The following is an 18,006-nucleotide window of genomic DNA, read 5'->3' as shown; positions in this document are numbered from 1 at the left end:
GGCCACTCCGGAATTGATTAATTCCGATAAATTTTAATTGTAGTTTTCGGTGCTACCTTCACACGCTGTTTATTCAACACAAAAAGAAAGTGGGTGTCTTAGAAAGGGTAATCACTCATATCTATACAAATATAAAATGCCTATCATCTTATTGATATGTTTAAAAATCAATCACACCTCTGCTAAACAAGAAATGATTTAAAAGCAAAGAAAAGATTGCAATTAATATTCAAGAAAAAGTGTATCAGAAGAAAAAAATGTGATTTAAAGATGGAAACAATGTCATTATCTTAGTGTGTTTTCTGAAGATTTTTATTAATGACTGTCTTTCTGTGTATCTCATAGTCCTCTTTAATAGCCACATATCCTCACAAATAAATAATTTAATACCACCTGCTGTTTCATTACCAAATACCCAACATATTAACTAAATATATGATAAAGCTTTAAATAATGTGAACTTCCCTTATTTCTAAACAAATAGTGTTAGCGTTTGTATAGTTTATCATTGGCTAAATACTGTAGGGATCCAATGTTACTAATGTCTACTTCAATCAGGGTTAGGCTGTTGGATAGTTTTCAATCTCCACTTTTTATTAGTTATATCATCATGGCACTTATTAGGCTACTTAGTATTCATTGCTCTCGATGCTCTTATTATCCTCTCATGCACTGTCTATAATCTCACCACTTATGGGGAGAGTATTGCAGTAAGGGGATGTGTATCATTACCTGTATACTTAATAAGTATTCAGGTCTGTATCCCTGTTCAACATAATTATTGGCTTAATTAACATTAATATGATCTTTTACGTATTGGGATCAGTACTCCAAACATGAGCCATATACTTATTCCCTAGACATGCTGCCTGATTTTGTAGTGTTCATGAAACCAAATATAAAAAGTATCAAGAGTTCCTGTCTTCTGCAGTTTTGAAATTATGATACCTTTTCTACAGCTGTATTGTATCATCCGGTCTTACAATCACACAGGACACTGCTCTGAACCTCCTGCCTGCTAATGGCAGATTCTATCCTTGATCTGAAACCGAATCATCATTCATACATTTTCTTAAAGAAATTACTAAGAAGCAGTTAATAATAAACAAATAACAGGTCTAACAAGCCAATACGCGTTTCGCTCACACTTTGTCAAGGCTGGAAGTTTACATTCCGGTAGAGTAGACAACTATGGATTAAGAGAGAAGTTTAGATACAGTTTGGCATTATATTTCATGCCATCCAAGGCATGTTGCAAATTTGTATTCAAAATATGGAACCGGAGAAAACTAATATAAAAGTACTGAAATATGGGTAATTACATTAGCATATTTTTTATTTATTACAGAATTTTGGCATTTTGATACCAGGACCTTTTCATACTTAAACTCAAAATGACAGGTCAAAAAGCCTTACCTTTTCTCCATGTTCTCCTTGATCACCCTATATAAAAAATATATATCAGAATCATGACTGCACTCAAGCATGGCAATGTATAAAAGTTCAACTATGAATATTAAATGGAAAGGTAATATGTATATACAATAGGCAGGATGTATGCCTGTCCCTGTCACTGCATACATCTGGCTATGCAGAACACTTACCTTTAAACAGTGAGCATCACTTACATTGTCTACACCTCCTTTTAGATACTACATTTAAGTCAATTCAAATATAAAGAACAAAAACACCTAACTAAAAAATTCCTTTCTATAAAATAGCTATTTATAAATAGCATCCAGAAATGCATTTGTATCATTTAGGAGTTTATCAGAAGGGACATTATCAGAGATATTACTGTGAGCAATGGTAGATATTGTCCCTATCTACAACATACTGCCTGTCTTTAAGTCTATTTAAAGACAATATAGCCGCTCTCTCTGTGTATGACATGAATGATTATACTTTCACCTGAAATATCAAACGAGTCGATTTGAAAGTCGGTTTAAGTAAGGATAGATCAAACCTATAAATCAACTCTAAAGTGACAGCACAATAGCACAATAATAATTATAATATTGTGTTCTTTAGCTGGGAGCTGTGTCTTAATGTCTCACCTTTATCCCTTGTATGCCGTCTAAACCAGGTGCACCTTGTTCCCCCTAGAAAACAAGCAATCACTTGATTGAAAAGTCATAAATGCTGGATATTTGGGTAAGTTAGTATCACAGGCAGCTTTATTTACATATCACAGACACAAAATTAGGATAAAACGATTGTACGAAAAATTATATAAGGTTGGGCTCACCACAGTAATGGTGTTTTCACTAAACTGTATGTTATTTTATTTGTTTGTGCCATATTCTATGAATGTGTTGTCTTTTCCACTGCTTGGAAAAGGCTGAGACTGTACAAAAGGGTAGTGCTTCTCTATCTTGTTTCAATCTATGCATGTCAGCTTGTTTTGATTGGCTTGCAAGTCTCCTTGAAAACAGAACTGCTCCAGCTGATTGGTGGAATCATATGCAGAGCATTGCCCAGTAATATCCAAGCAATCTAAGTAACATTCACTGTTGTATCATTGAAGTCCCCCCCACCCCCATTCATTGTACTGGAGAGAGGAACTTTCATCTTTACTAAAACAAAATTGTGATCAGAAACTAGTTATTTATTGTATGCTTCTCCCCTCCCCATGATTCCCCAAGTGAAGTGCATGGTGTATAAGCAGAGTGAAGATGTTAAACGAAAAACTTATATTTATGTGGAAGATAATCCCACTCTGATGCAATGAATGGGATATTAATGTATCAAGCATCAAGATATAAAACAGTGAGGGTTGTACAATACTTATGGATCACATGTATTACCTATTACTAGGTTGGTGGTTTAAAAAATAATGATTAGCAGGAACTTAATTAAAAGTATTGTGTATTAGAAGGTAATTTCTAGTTTCTGACACTTCCAAGAACCTTACTATATTTGTGATGCAAATCAGTACCAAATGTATAAGATTGCCGGTGAGCGATGTTCACAACTGATACACTTGTCACCACCCTTATAATGGTGTAATGTTTCAAACAGTTGTCTTTGATTTATAAGCATGCCTTTAATACATTATCAGCAGGAGGCAGTGGCGCACGCAGGGGGGTTTCTGAGTCTCTAGAAACCCCCCCCTGCGCTAACTAAGTGGCCACTGTCCTATACAGCAGCAGCGGCGCTGTCAAAGAAGCGTCCGCGGTGGTGCTGTATTGTATACAGCACCGCCACAGACGCTTCTTAGACAGCGCCGCGGCTGCTGTATAGGACAGCGCTGGCGAAACGGAGCTGTTGCTGCTCTCTCTCGTGGTTTTTCTTTTTGGGTTTTTTTCGGTCGGCGGGGAGAAACCCCCCCCCCCCCCGACAATCCTCCGTGCTGCCCTGGGAGGGTACCGTGATTGAATCTATAACTCATGTTTTAATTAAAGTATGTGCATCATCTATTTTTGCTGGTTATAATACACGATATCATGGTATGTGTGTGTGTGTGTGTGTGTGTGTGTATGTGTGTGTGTGTGTGTGTGTGTGTGTGTGTGTGTATGTGTGTGTGTATGTGTGTGTGTGTATGTGTGTGTGTGTGTATGTGTATGTGTGTGTGTGTGTGTGTGTGTGTATTTGTGTGTGTGTGTGTATTTGTGTGTGTGTGCACCATATCACAGTCCACTTGTGATAGACAGGCCTATCTACAACAAGTGGTCTACAGCAAGTTAGTGAAGAGAATAAAGTTACCTATAGACTTTATTAGGCAAGGTGACGTTAACATTCTTGCTGAGCTTCTGATTGTACATTTGTTATAGTGCTGATAAACATGAGGTGGTGCTCTGATGGTTTGCAGCAAATCACTGATAAAAAAATACGCTTTTAATAAAAACGCTGTAATTGATATCTCAGCTCGGAGGCTTTCTGCAGCTCCTTGCCGATTAAAGTTTGTCATATTGTTCAGACACAGCTAATGATTAATTATCAGGAAGATGAAATACAAGAGCCTGGAAAGTCTGCTGCTGAAGTGTTTACGCAGAAACACTGAGACTACAGAACATGTAATACATGAGACAAGGGCTATCATTTTTATTTTATCCTTCCTATAGTTCACTTTTCACCTTCAACTAAAACTCTTATTTTTAATTTTTGTAATTTTTTTGCAAAGGCCCACGAGCCAAAAGAAATTACACAGGAATGCTCAGCAACATTTCCCAGCTGGCTAACAATTGTGTCTGAGCGTTTTCCTTCATTGATGACTCCTTCTATACCTTTCAATGAATGCCTGCCTTGTAGTAACATGATACAGCAATTATATATTATTCACGTGGGGGAAACAAGGACATAATACTTCAATATGCTAGACCTACCGGTTTGTATAGAAACAAAGCCTCATTTTCTTAGGCCCTTCTTCTGTACGTTGCGAAGATGCCAGAAATGTATCAACCAAACAGACAGCAGTGGGACTTTCTCTCAATGCTGCCTGCATGGTGACGTCAGCTTACATATAAAAATAATTTTACAAATTAACGTTATGGCTGTTTATTATAATTATTTTTAATATTAATATCATCTGTGATGTCATTTTGAAGTTACTGCACCCCCATGTATTACTAATTGGTAAGTTATTTTATTATTTTATGGGATGCCTATTTAATTTTAATTCTATAAAAGGGTCATTATCTTTGTTACATTCTTTAATCACATTTAGTTTTGGCTACAAACATAATTTGGCACTGGAGAGGTTTGTTTAAATTAAAATTACCATTATACAGTAGTTTATATACGTTGAAAAATTATATGTACTCCTTTTTCTGCCTAGTACATTTTTATAGAATCCTCTTAAAGTTCCATTAATTTAATTAAATCATTTACCGCAAACATCTAACAAATTATTTTATTCTGTGTATTATGCTATATAAATGTATAAATCTTTATATCGCTATATATATGGATTTGTCTGTAGCTATGTATATGTTTGCATAAAAAAATATATGTATGTATCTCTACGTAAGTTTAAATATTAGGTTGCTCAAATTTATTTGCAAACAAATGGATGCTAATATTGCCGTACAAAAAAAATCAACATACATCTTATTGAGCTTTATATTAATTGGCTTTAATTTGCCTTCTGGACCATATTCAGTTTACCAAACTGCATAGGGCAAGCTACAAAGGGTGATCTGTTGGAGAGCAAGTGAGCATTAATATTACTGTTCCTATAGTTGGTTGGCTCAGTGCAGCCAATCAGTGGCCCCCGGAGATTATATATTTCTTTTGCTAGAAGATAAATTGGGTTTTTCACTTTTCTTTTTTGATTGTTTTATGTTACTTTTATTTAACTTTTTATTTCATATTTGGTATCACAAGATTCCAGAGATTCATTAGATTATAAATACAAGGTCTTTTTCATACATAAATAGTGGACAACAAAAAATAAGCCTACATGATGAAGTCATGTGTGAAAAAGTAAGTACATCTTTAGTCCTTCCTAATTAATAAAGTCATTTGAGCCAGGTGCTAATAAAGTGACCATAAGAAAGTGCCACCACCTCTGCTGATTACAAAAGCAGTACATGATTGTGTTAATACCATGCCAAAGAAAAGGACATATGCAATGATCTTAGAGAAGCATTACTTCCAGTTTATCAGCCTGGAAAAGATCATGAGGCCATTTCCAAACCATTTGAAGCGCATTATCCTACACTGACACCAATTATCGACAAATTGAGAATAATGAAAGCAATTGCCAATCTTCACAGTGGTGGGAATCCCAAAACCTACATCTAGGAACTACAGACAGCTGTCAGCATGCTAAGTGTTAAAGTTAATGAATTTACTTACAGAAGACTCTGAAATTATTTGGCTTGCATGAAAGGGTAGCAAGGGGAAAGGCCCTTCTCTCCAAATAAATTATTTCACTACAGCTTAGGTTTGCATTTGAATGAAATAGAAGACTTCTGGAACAATGTCCCCGAGACAGATAATACCAAAGTACAGATGTTTGGTCTTAATGCACAGTGTCCTTTTTTGGCAACAGAGTATCCCATCAAGGTACCACATACCAACTTTCACAATGGTGGAGGGGACCTGTATGCCTCTGTCACGAAGCCTGAGTTTGGAGTAGACCTCGAAGCCCCACTCTAGATAGACTTACTCCAAGAGTCTAACGGTAGAGAGATATTCACCAGGGATCCCCGCAAGGAAATATGGACCTAGCTGCTTTCTAGCCGCAGGTCGCGGTCCTCTAAGGGGGATTAGAGCAGGGTGAGATGGAACCGTGGAGTGGAGCAGGACTGCTGGACGATAAATGCAGAGGTTCAGGTGAACGGGAGTGAACCGTAGCACTGAGGTCTTTAAAAAGCGAATAGCTGAGAACAGGACTGATTATGAGGCACGAGGTTCCTGCAACAATACCGCAGGTCTTGATCTTGGATCAGGTAACACAGGATACCAACTGAGAGGTGGTGAACTGCAGAGAACTGATGCACTGAGATCCTTGGAAAGCGGATAGCTTGAGAACAGGACTGATGATGAGGCACGAGGTTCTTGCAACAATACCACAGGTCTTGATGGTGAAACAGGTAACACAGGATACCAATGTGCAGACTGGAGCCAGAGAGAACAGCGTCCTAACAAGTATGAAGACCTGAAGATCTGGCCACTTAGTAGAGAAGCAGGTGCTTTAAATAGACAGAGCTGACAGGCAATTAGCCAATCAAGAGAATGCAGGAAGGTTTGAAAAGACCAGGTGTGCGCATGCTCAGTTCAGACCAGCAAGCTAAAGCAGGGAGTGAGAAGCAAGGGAAACAGGTAAGAACAGTGACCAGAATGAAAGGTAGTTGGTGCAATGTGTGACAGCCTCCCAATTATTGAGTACACCATCAACTCCTCTTTATGCCACAGTATTCAAGAGAAATGAGTCTTTCTATCCAACAACTGAAGGTTGGCCAACAATAGATCACTAATCCTAAGCACACCATTATATCTACATCTGAATGTCTGAAAAAAAAAAGCAGAATCAAGGCATTGGAATGGTCAACTCATAGGGTAGGCCTGTCAGGGTTCCCAAAATAAAATTACGTAATGAATGAAGTGGTTTTTATCAAACACCAGTTACAAAGGTTTCAAGATGCAGTATGGTAGGGTATGGCAGAAATGGCAAAAAAACTCAGTAAATAACATATGCAGAAGGCGATGGTTTGCAGGACTTTATCACGCAGTAGTGAAGATGACACACTAGGTGTGACAGTCTGCGGAGCAAGGCACTGAAGATAATGGACCCAGGGTGCGATGATCTGCAGGACTTTACCACAAAGTAGTGGAGATAATGCACTAGGTGTGACAGTCTGCGGAGCAAGGCACTGAAGATAACGGACACAGGATGCGATGGTGATGATCTGCGGATAGTTGTGCTGGAAACTCAGAGAACAGGCAGCAAACAGGAGCCAGGGAACAGGTCATCTGAACGGGAGAGTAGATCTGAAGATCAATCAGGATAAGACATGGGAACAGGCACAGCAACACAGGAAATGCAACAGATGATCTGGATAAGGTTGCTGGGACAGGCAGGTCTTTATAGGCCAGAGGCAGGTGTTTAGGCTTCCAGGAATAACGAGGCAGCTCTGGCAGATGAGAGAGTAGTCTGAATACCCTCAGTGGCCCCTTTGGTGGAACATGGTACTACAGGTAGGATACATCAATATAAAGGTCCAAAATAGTTCCTAGCAGACAGGAGCTGCAGGATGCAGATCCTGACAAGGCCTCAACACTATTGAGATGCTGTGGCATCAAGAGAGCTGTGCATATATAATTACCCTTAATCATCAATGAATTGAAGAAAGTTATTCCTGATAAAGGTGGTTCTACAAACAACTAAATCGTGAGCTATATGTTTCACAAATGGCTTCTACATATGTCTTATTTTTTTAATTATTAATGATGAAGTAAAATTGGTTAAGTATTATTTGTCACATGAGAATAGATTGTTTTCAAATTTTAATTAAGCCAGAAATGTGGATTATTATGGGTCTGATTCATTAAGGAACATAATTGCTGATACAAGCCGCATTTTGCTCAGAAACGGACTATACAATTGTGAACGTATGTACATCCAATTAATCTTCAAACGCAAAGGACACTTCTGAGAGCCTACGACTGCACGTAGGCAGTGTACAGTACGGGCATGCCAAGATCGAGCGCACGCACATCCGTAGGATTCAAACTCTGGGTATCTTTGAGGTACAGAAATGGACCTTACGCCAATGGACACATTTCCAATCAATTCATGTCCGAACACAAATGTTATGTCAGCCTACGACTTGAGGGGAAGAATGTGGGAGCGAAAGGGCGGATTAATGTAACCCATGTACAATAAGAGCACGTCGAGAGTGTTCCGACACAGATACGACCGATTCAAGCCTTGGGTTTCACATAAGTAAACCTGGTACAAGCTGTATCACTTGCACCAGCTACTAGGCAGGTGTAAGGGACAAGTGATAGTGGTGACGGTGGCGTATGCATGCTAAAACGTGTTTGCAATCAAGAGCAATTGTAAACAATTATATGTACAGTAGGCATTAATGTCATAAATGTATTTCATGTTAAAAAAAAAATGAAAAGATAACTTTTTTTAATGTTTTTTCATTAATGATCATATTACTAACAGGTGTTAATGTATTTAACAAAATATCTTCTGTGCGTTCTGATGGGACTTTATATATACTTATGTATTGTGCGTATCCTGCAGTGTGTAGTGTTTGTCTGCATACAGCAAGTGCCGTATAGGCAGAATGTACTTCCACCCGTATTCAACTAGAAACATTTATTGAGATCCCCCTCTTGTTGAATACCGGCGTACCTGCTTGCATTTTCTCTCCGTTTAAAAAAATGCAATTGTATTCACTTAGGCCCAATATAATCTCACTTCTTCTGATATCATGTCACTTTGAAGACCATGTCATATTCTTTTATTTCTCACCGATTGTCCAATTAAATAAGTTAGGCTTTGTTAAATAAATTATGGTTGAAACAATATTAAACATCAATTATTTATCTATATTGCTGTAATTTTTAAAAATAAAAGGGAAAAACAGGAGCAGAACAATACTGGTAAAGTGATGGTGATGTTATGTATTGTATTGGTATTACTGAGATCGCTTGTTGCTGTATTTCAACTCTTACTGACTTGCCTAATGTTCTTTTGTGCTATAAAGAAATCCTGAAGAAGCCCATAGATGGGAAGACTCAGCATCCCGACCTGATCGGCCAGTGTCCCCATATGTGACCAAATCTCAATTTTTCTGTTTCTCTAATAATTTTTCCCAAACGTCTATGGAAAAAACTTCATGGCTGAATGTAAAGGAACTTGTACACATCAAATCTGAAATTCCTATCCTGAAATGTGTTTTATTCATGAGACAGCTCATGATTCCTAGGGCTGCCAACTCTGACTCCATTTTGTCTCTATTCCTCTGCGGTTAAACAGTAGCCACAGAGCTTTGGCTGAGTCTCCAGCTTAAACAGCAAATCAGCTCACTACTCCTTTCCCTGTCAGCAAGGGGAGCGGTTTGCTTCTAAGCTCAGATTACAGAGTTGATTTGGCACGCAACAGAACACTTTAGGGGAATGCCGAATTTGAGAGAACCTTGAGCTGACAGATATTTAAAGGGCTATAAAAGTATTTCTGTCACTGTTTTTCTTTGATATAATAAAGAACACATGCATGTGTTTGTAAAGTATTTAGAATCCATCCCAATATTCACATAAGTAAAGCAAACAGATTTTATTACAAAATAAATCACTATATAACAAATAAGCAATAAGTAAGACTAAGGTATGTATAGCCCATCAAATGTGTAATTTATAGCAGATAATACAATTAATATGCAAGTGTATTACACCATATATTTCCATGTAAATATTTTTGTACCTTTTGCCCGTCAAGTCCTGGGGTGCCGGGCTCTCCAGTGGAACCCTAAAAGTAGATCAAATTAACAAGTTTATCTACATGCTATAAATGTCATATAATATGCTAATACTGCTTTGAAATATTATGTTATTTGCTGCTATGGATAACACAACTGCCATGTGATAAACACAAGCCACAAACAGATTATTTATTGTTTAAGAGTTATATTGACAAAGACTAATAAACCACAAATGCCAGATTTTAAACAATTTGCATTAAATTGATATTAGAGTAACATATCATTTACAGCCACAGTGTTGCACTATGGAAATTAATTTGATATCTATGAAAATATTTTCCAAATTCAAGTGTTTTTGTAAATTTAGTACTGAGAGCACATCCATATACATACCAGCAACTTTGCATTTCTTTCTTGACAAACAAGATCATTAATATATAATCTAAATTATCACTCATCTATCATTATCACTACAATGGATAGCATATTAACATGTTCTGCCTATCAGGAAAACATGCTTCATTGTAATTTTTCATCCACTATTAAGACCTATCAAATGTTATTTATTTTGATTACTTTTTTTTATACCTTGTCTTAATAATCAGCACACAACTCTCCCACTCTCAGGTTTGCTAATCAGATGACTCAGAGTTTGATTTCTCCAGTGATTGCATTCAACTGACAGCTAATTTCGGAAGGCAGAAGGTGCCAAACTTAAGCATCCTAAATTCAATAGGATGGTTACATTTTTTGCACACCCATTTAGTGATTACAGTGGAAGTAAAGGCAATTTACTATATATTATAGTACAAAGTGAACGGCATTGTCTTATTATTTCTAAATTGTCATGATTGCTTTATTTATTCAGAAAATCGTTTTTTAGAAAGTTTGCCCATCAACTGCAGTCACTTACATGTCAGACCAGGACAGAATCTTCTGTTTTGTCCTATTCCTTTCAGCTAACACCTGATTGGCTGCTATGATTTACAGAACATTTGCGTTTTCTGCACCATGTTAATAAATTAGCTTACAATGTCTCAAAGCTGCTTAGAGAGATAATGCAGGGTAGGAGTGAATACATTCTACAGTTATAATAAAAAAGTAAAGTTATATCTCTATATCAAATACATGCCTGATAACAATATTCCAGTTTCAGCCATGTTTGCTATATATCATAAACCACATGTATGAAGCAGCCATATTGGCCTTCTTAAAGCTAATAAACACAGTTCTAAGCTGAGACAATTCTAATACAAAACATTTGAGATGAATGTACATCTTGCGTGGAGTTTTTCTTGATAATATAAGCATAAGCTTATGATATTAATATTCATCCTGTGGATTTAGACAGAAAAGGAATTGTATTCCTTGCAGGGGCAAATGCAGGATTTGTAAGGGGGGGTTTCTTTCCCGCCCCAAAAAATATATATATAGAGAGAGAGAGCTGCTGTGCATGCGGCCGCGCATGCGCAGCAGCTCCATTTTGGCGATGCTGTACTGTACAGCAGCCGCGGCGCTGTCAAAGAAGCGGACACTTCTTTGACAGCGCCGCGGCTGCTGTACAGTACAGTGCTGCTGGTAGGGGCAGTCTTTAGCACCCGTTCGTTTGCAGAGGGGAGGGGTTTCTGGGGAACCAGAAACTCCCCCTGCGTGCGCCCCTGCCTTGGGTTATATCTGAACTACCTTTACAAGGAGTTTGTTGATGGTAATCATTATAAATAAGTTTATTTAAATGGTCATCAGCATTTTTGCCACAACATTAGACCCATCAGTATTACCAAAGACACTATTAGTCCCTTTCCCTTTGCCAATCCAAAAGCAGGTCCTGACCCACCAAACCATGGCCACATCCTGCAAATCCACAGGGACTTTTTCATAGGTCACTTCCTTTCCAGAATTTGCAAATTGGGATAGTCCCACCAAAATCAGGAATATTGGAAGGTATGTAAATTCATTTTCTAATTAATGCCGAATTGGTTGTTCAACCTCCATTCGCTCTGATGACTGAACGTAGCTGTTTGTCTTGCTAACTTCTTCTCTATGGACTTATTTCACTTTTTAATAAACTTATAAAACACTTTTTGCAAAACGCTTGTAAGCAACAAAAAATACATTCATTCTAGAGAGACGAACATATTCAAAAGTCTGTACCTGTGTTCATTCCATTAGCAGATGTATGCATGATGTGATTTTACTGACCAGAAACTTGGCATGAAGATCCAGTCTGGCAGTATTCTACCACAGTAGCACATTGTAACTGGCCAATAAAATAGTGCCATGGTGACAAGAGTTAAAGTTCCTCTCACCTCCTTACTTAGGACTCTGCACAACTGTAGCACGAATGATGAAAACACAAGTGAAGGGCTCAGGGAAGGATTGTCAGGTTTACTTTCCCAAAATCTTTTTGGCCCTTGTATATTATTTAGTATTACACTGGTGGCCAATAATGCTGGATAAAAGACAAGACTGATCAGACTTTTAAATCCAATTGAGAAAACAATTAACTCAAAGCACAAAATATCTTTTTTTTTTTAAATTGCTATTAGCAATAACGAATAAGCGATTTTACAGCTGAGAAAGAATACTACTAATGTCTTTTTATCAAAGGTAATCCGTTAATTAAAGCTATAACACTGTCTTTTTTCTAGCACAATACTTATCATTTAATCAATGACTACGGATAAATCAAAACAGTCTAATATTAAACTATATGTATATTAAAAGCAGAAAATATATATAATGAGCAACAAGTGACATATTTTTCCCAATGACAAGCAATGTGTTCCTGGATGAACTGATAAGTTAGATTACAGCCCATTCCGTTATACTAAATACCTTCCAAAATAACAGATTCCACAGGTACCCTGTTCTCCTCATCTGATTTTCCCATTTACTTCTCTATTCCAGTGACCTGCGCTGAATGCATTAATTGATCTGCCCAGGTTAGTCCAACAGGAAAATAAGTGGGAAATTCAGGAGCAGAATATTGTGCAGTCAGTGAAATTGGCCATATAATAATAAGCAATATAGCTTTCATACTAACATCATAATAAAACACAGTATTTCTTTTCCTGAATTACTTTATATAGCTGTCTTTAAAGTTTTGCCATGTTTGAACAGGGTAGTGATATGGCGCCAAATAGAAGTTTTCATTCCATGTATATTTAGTATCACAGTGATGGTGCTATCACATAAATCCTGGGCTCAGTACATCAACATGCAGCAGACAGTGCTGATGATAAGTGGTAATAACACTGTGAGCACTCGCAGGAAGTGAGGAGTCTTGTTACCGTACAACCAGGAAGACAGTGGCAGGCCACCTCGCAGCAGTTTCTCCATTTCAATTTATCATGGACACCGACATCCTCAATCATTTTTCTCTAATTTATTTAGCCATCTGGCACTGATCCATACTATATTAGTGCTAGATTACTTTTTCAATTAGAAATTATATCCAACAGAGAAACATTTTGAGCCTGATTTTCTGGGGTTGCTTGTCGTTTCTCAGTGGAAAACCAGGAGAACCTTTTAACCTTCAGTTCAGCAGACAGATTGAAAACAGTCTGCACTGAGCTGCTTGAGGTTCCCATGATTGAGGAAATTAGAAATCTTAAGTCTGGCGTTACACAGCAGCATTTTGGGAAAGCACACAGTATCGACTAAACGAAGGGCTTCATTGTGGTCTACAGTAGCCATTCCTGTACAACCTTCCATGGACATAATTTTGGCTAGAAGAGAAATAATGACTTCTGCAGCAGTTTGCATTTTCGGACCATACCTGTTGTCCAGAAGGCCCCATTGGACCCTAAAAAAGACATATTATATTGTTAATTTACTATTTCAACACTATTGATGTAAAAATATCTGCATTCATTTTACTATTTACCTAACAACTTAACATATGTAATACAGAGAAAATGCACGTTTATTTTTACAGTATTAATATTAACACATATTGTTATAGATTAAATAAATTGTTGCTTCAATTTATCTTTAATTATCCACATGAATGTGAATTAACTTAAGTGGTTTGCAAATCCAGCAGGTTTATTTTTTGTTTTGTTTTTTACATATTTGTACTACTGTCATTCCATTTGTATTGTATTATAGTGTACATGCATAGCGTGCTACGTTTATGACCATATATATATTTTTTTTAATCATTGGACCAAACATTTCATATATGCATTAATGAATCCCCTACAGTAAATTATAAGAATATTAAACGACAATCAGGAGTTTGGGTTTATGCATTTATACAGTTTGTGGAACACTAAGGTAATGTCTAAACGTGAACTTGAATTATAAGCTCATAAGATCAACAAAAACAAACAAAACACAAGAATCTAAAACTATTTTCATATGGATGACCAAATATATTGGATGTTGAAACACTGACAACAAAAGGGAAGCAGTTTTTTTTATATTGTGAACAAATATATGAGTCCTTTTATTTTTAAATGTCTAATAGCACACATTCCTTTTGATGTAAATGTATAGGAACTATACTGTCCATCCAAAGTATCTGGGAGAGTTTTATGACAATTGAGTATTTTCACAAACAGTTGTTTTGAAATGTCAGTTTGCTTATAAAAACCAAGATCTGTAGCAAATGGGCTTCCTGCGATCATATAAGGTTTAGTTTTTTTACTTGACATCAGACAAGGCTAGTAGTACATTTATGGCACATTTTTACATCTCTCAAAATAAATCTAATAAGAGCCAGGCATCCCAGAATAAAAGTGAGTAAGTGTCAGTTCAGACAGTTGAACCCTGGATGTTACTACTTTTGTAGGTGTTTTTGCCAAAAGCCGCTGATTTATGATCCGCCTTGGGGATGTCTCTAAGACCTGCTGTCTGACATCATCATAAACATATAAGGCTCAGTGATACATTTACATCACTTAACTAAGGTCAATACAATTCCAGGAACAGTGTAGGGAACAAATTATTTTAAGCTCAATGTAAATTGAGATGGAATTAATGATAGATATACAACATGGTCAAACAGTAGATGATTTTTTGCAAATGGACCACAAAAGCAGAACTATAGCAGCAATGGACAAAACCTCTTGTGGTGGACTGGAAGCTACTTCCTGATAGCCACATAGCATAAGTAACCTAAATATCTGGACATTTTCCGAGTTGTGGCACCAGGGTGCTGTGGATGATAGAAAGATTCCACATTTTATGCCCTGGAAAGACATCAGAAACAAAGTTGATGTGGTTCAGGGTTGGGCTTGTTGGCACTGCATGAAAGTTGAAGCATACCGATGTCTGTCCATTGCACAGGGATGAGATGCCTGGAAGCAATCAGGAAATGCTCCCACACTAGGTATTACTAAGCGGTGATATTCTATACACAACATCAACTTGTTAAGAATGAACCAACCGATAAAAAGGACATGAGTTACTTTGAAGAAAAAAAATCTGTTAAAAGGTGGCAGCAGATGGCGTGTTATATTGGCAAGTTATTAAATGAACAACACACTGGCAAAATGCAGAGTACTGTGAAGTAAAACTGCACTAACATGTGCTTACAAGTGACTGTAACTGTATAACTGTAATATGACAGAGGGTAATGCTATTAAATAGCAGGGATGGACATTACGTAGAATAGAGATGAATAGTAATATTCTGCCAGCCCATATAATGCATTAACCTCTTGTGGCCTTATATTTTGTTACTATAAAAGTAATGTAAGTAATAAAGAACAGATCCTCCTCTGAGTTACTGGTTAGTGTGTTTGTAAAACTGATATTGTTTATGCCTGGAAAGCAATGTTTTCCCTATAACATTTTAGTTATCCTTTTCTTGGTAATGGAATAAGGTATTGTGTCAGTGATGGATAATGTTTATTAGATCAATAGCCCTAAAATCATTACTTAAATATCCCCCATGTATGTGGAAATTATTACTGCACAATATGTGGCACAAGGCACACTGCCAGAAACAGTAAACTGTGGGCCCCATGATAATGCCAACACTTATTCCCCCCATAATCCCTGCTAGCACTGTTCCCCCATGATTTATGCCAGCGCTTTGCCCTCATGATTGCTCTCTGTATTGTGTCATTTATAGTTATACTAACATCGTGCCCCTGAGATTATACCAGGCATCAGCCTTACTACAGTAATAAAGAATCACTACTGCCTCATACCTCCCAACATTTCAGTACCCAGTACGGAACAGGGGGCGTGACCATGGCAACATGTGGGTGGGGCCTCGTCATGATGAGGGTATGATCACGTCCCAAAAGGGCTCCCTAGTTCTGCAAAGCACTATACTGCCCATTAGATATCTTGCTTCCTCTCCAAACACTGCAGCACCTGTCCAACGCTGCTCTGCTATGCCAACCACTGCTCTGCTATGCCAACCGCTGCTCTGCTATGCCAACCGCTGCTCTGCTATGACAACATTCCCACCTACGTGACAAACATTTCACTATATATAGGCCTAAATTCGGGACTGTCCCACCTAAATCAGAGCAGTAGGGAGGTATGTGTCTAACTGTGACCCGCAGAATGCTTCCATAGCAGTGTCAGACCACCGGTCCTGTCTTGCTGAAGCAGCTCATCGCGGAGGCCCTAATACCACTTCTTCCCCATAATTGTGTGCATTATACTATGATAAGAGAGCACCAACTCAGTCCCAAATGTTAACGAATGATTGGCTAGTCATGCTCTTCACTGGTGAAAAAAGACAATAGCACAATCATATATTACATGTGATATAGCTTGTGTAAATCAGGGGTTGGCTGGCAAATTTCAGCCAGGAGGGCGAGACTCTGCTCCACAGCCGATTAGGAACATTTTAAAGGGTAAAAAATGCAGGAAGCACAGTGACCCAGCCCAAGGTAGGCCTAGTGGGACCGGCCCGCGAGGCAGATGCCCCCTTGCACACCAGCCCAACCAGACCCTGCTGTGAATGTACCTTATTGATATTTTAATATCAGAATCTCTATGACCAAGCGAGAGGTAAACGTTGCCCCCCAATCAGTTGTTGGCCTCCACTCCTGTAAAACTTTAAAACCTCAAAATCTGAGGAAACAATATATATTTCTAGTCTATCCTTACTGATGTAATCTAGAAACATAGAACAAATTAGCAAAACAGCATAGAAAGGAAAAGACAGAGAAACCAATGTAGTATGAGTGTCATATACTATAAATATTATTCAAATAGTGCATTATATTGAGATTCAGCAGCTTTAAACCTTTCCAGTGAGGAAGTTGAGGTTGGCCAATATTAACCTGAATTGTAAGGAAAACACATTATCAATTAAAATCTAGAAACTCTAATCTGCTGCCAGGGGATAGCAGTTTAATGGTCTACAGTTATGAAAGCACGTAGAACACAAAATAAATAAGACAGTTAAAATAATATACACTGGCTGGAGGACTAAAAGGTTCTGTAGCCTTGTGTAAGTCTACGGAATGTGCAGAGCTTTGTGTAGCTTAACACCTTACAACCTGACTGCTTTCCTTGAACATACTGCAGAAAACAATGGTACTATGTGATGGTATATATATATATATATATATATATATATATATATATATATATATACACATACATACATACACACACGGCAGCAACACAAACCAAACTAAATCCATGTGCCTAATACATCATGATTGATCTGAGCTGCTATACAAAGCTGTTATGTACAACTTCTACATTATAAGCCTAAATAAAGCAGCAATGGACAATTTAAAGGGAGCTCAGACTAAAAGTTTTGATAAACTTAATTGCCTTTTAATAATGTCTTATTTTACTGACACTATTCTGTTTGTTGTGCATAGCTATAGTCTTCAAGTATATATTTACTAATGAATTAAACTTTGGGGGCAGCTATTTGTAGTGAGAGCTTATATAAGAGACAGCAGCTTATTACCCTACTATGGCAGACCAGTAACAAGGTTACAGTAAAGTAACTTTGTAGTCATGTAAATCTCTGTTATAGTAAGCCTTATTTTACTGATTTACATAACCAAATAAACCCTATTTTAACAATGTTTCTATAACTTGAGATAGCATTGGGCTCTATCTTCTATGAGCTGTGAATTACATCATTAAAATCAAACCTCCACAAGAGTTAAGAATGATTTCATCTGTGACCA

General features: G+C 37.4%; 1 protein-coding gene across 1 annotated transcript in view; it reads right to left on the bottom strand.

Moving 5' to 3' along the window:
- Nucleotides 1–18,006, bottom strand: part of COL25A1 (collagen type XXV alpha 1 chain) — a 369,306-nt gene that overhangs the window by 84,139 nt on the left and 267,161 nt on the right. Inside the window, exons 11-14 of the mRNA XM_075200693.1 lie at nt 13,663–13,689; nt 9,887–9,931; nt 2,058–2,102; nt 1,417–1,443 (exon numbers count right to left, since the gene is read on the bottom strand). Coding sequence (XP_075056794.1) covers nt 1,417–1,443; nt 2,058–2,102; nt 9,887–9,931; nt 13,663–13,689 — 144 coding nt within the window. The remainder of the gene's footprint in view (nt 1–1,416; nt 1,444–2,057; nt 2,103–9,886; nt 9,932–13,662; nt 13,690–18,006) is intronic.

The sequence above is a fragment of the Mixophyes fleayi genome, chromosome 1, assembly GCF_038048845.1.
Source record: "Mixophyes fleayi isolate aMixFle1 chromosome 1, aMixFle1.hap1, whole genome shotgun sequence".
NCBI classification, from domain to species: Eukaryota; Metazoa; Chordata; class Amphibia; order Anura; family Limnodynastidae; genus Mixophyes; species Mixophyes fleayi.
This window is presented reverse-complemented; position numbering and strand designations above follow the sequence as displayed.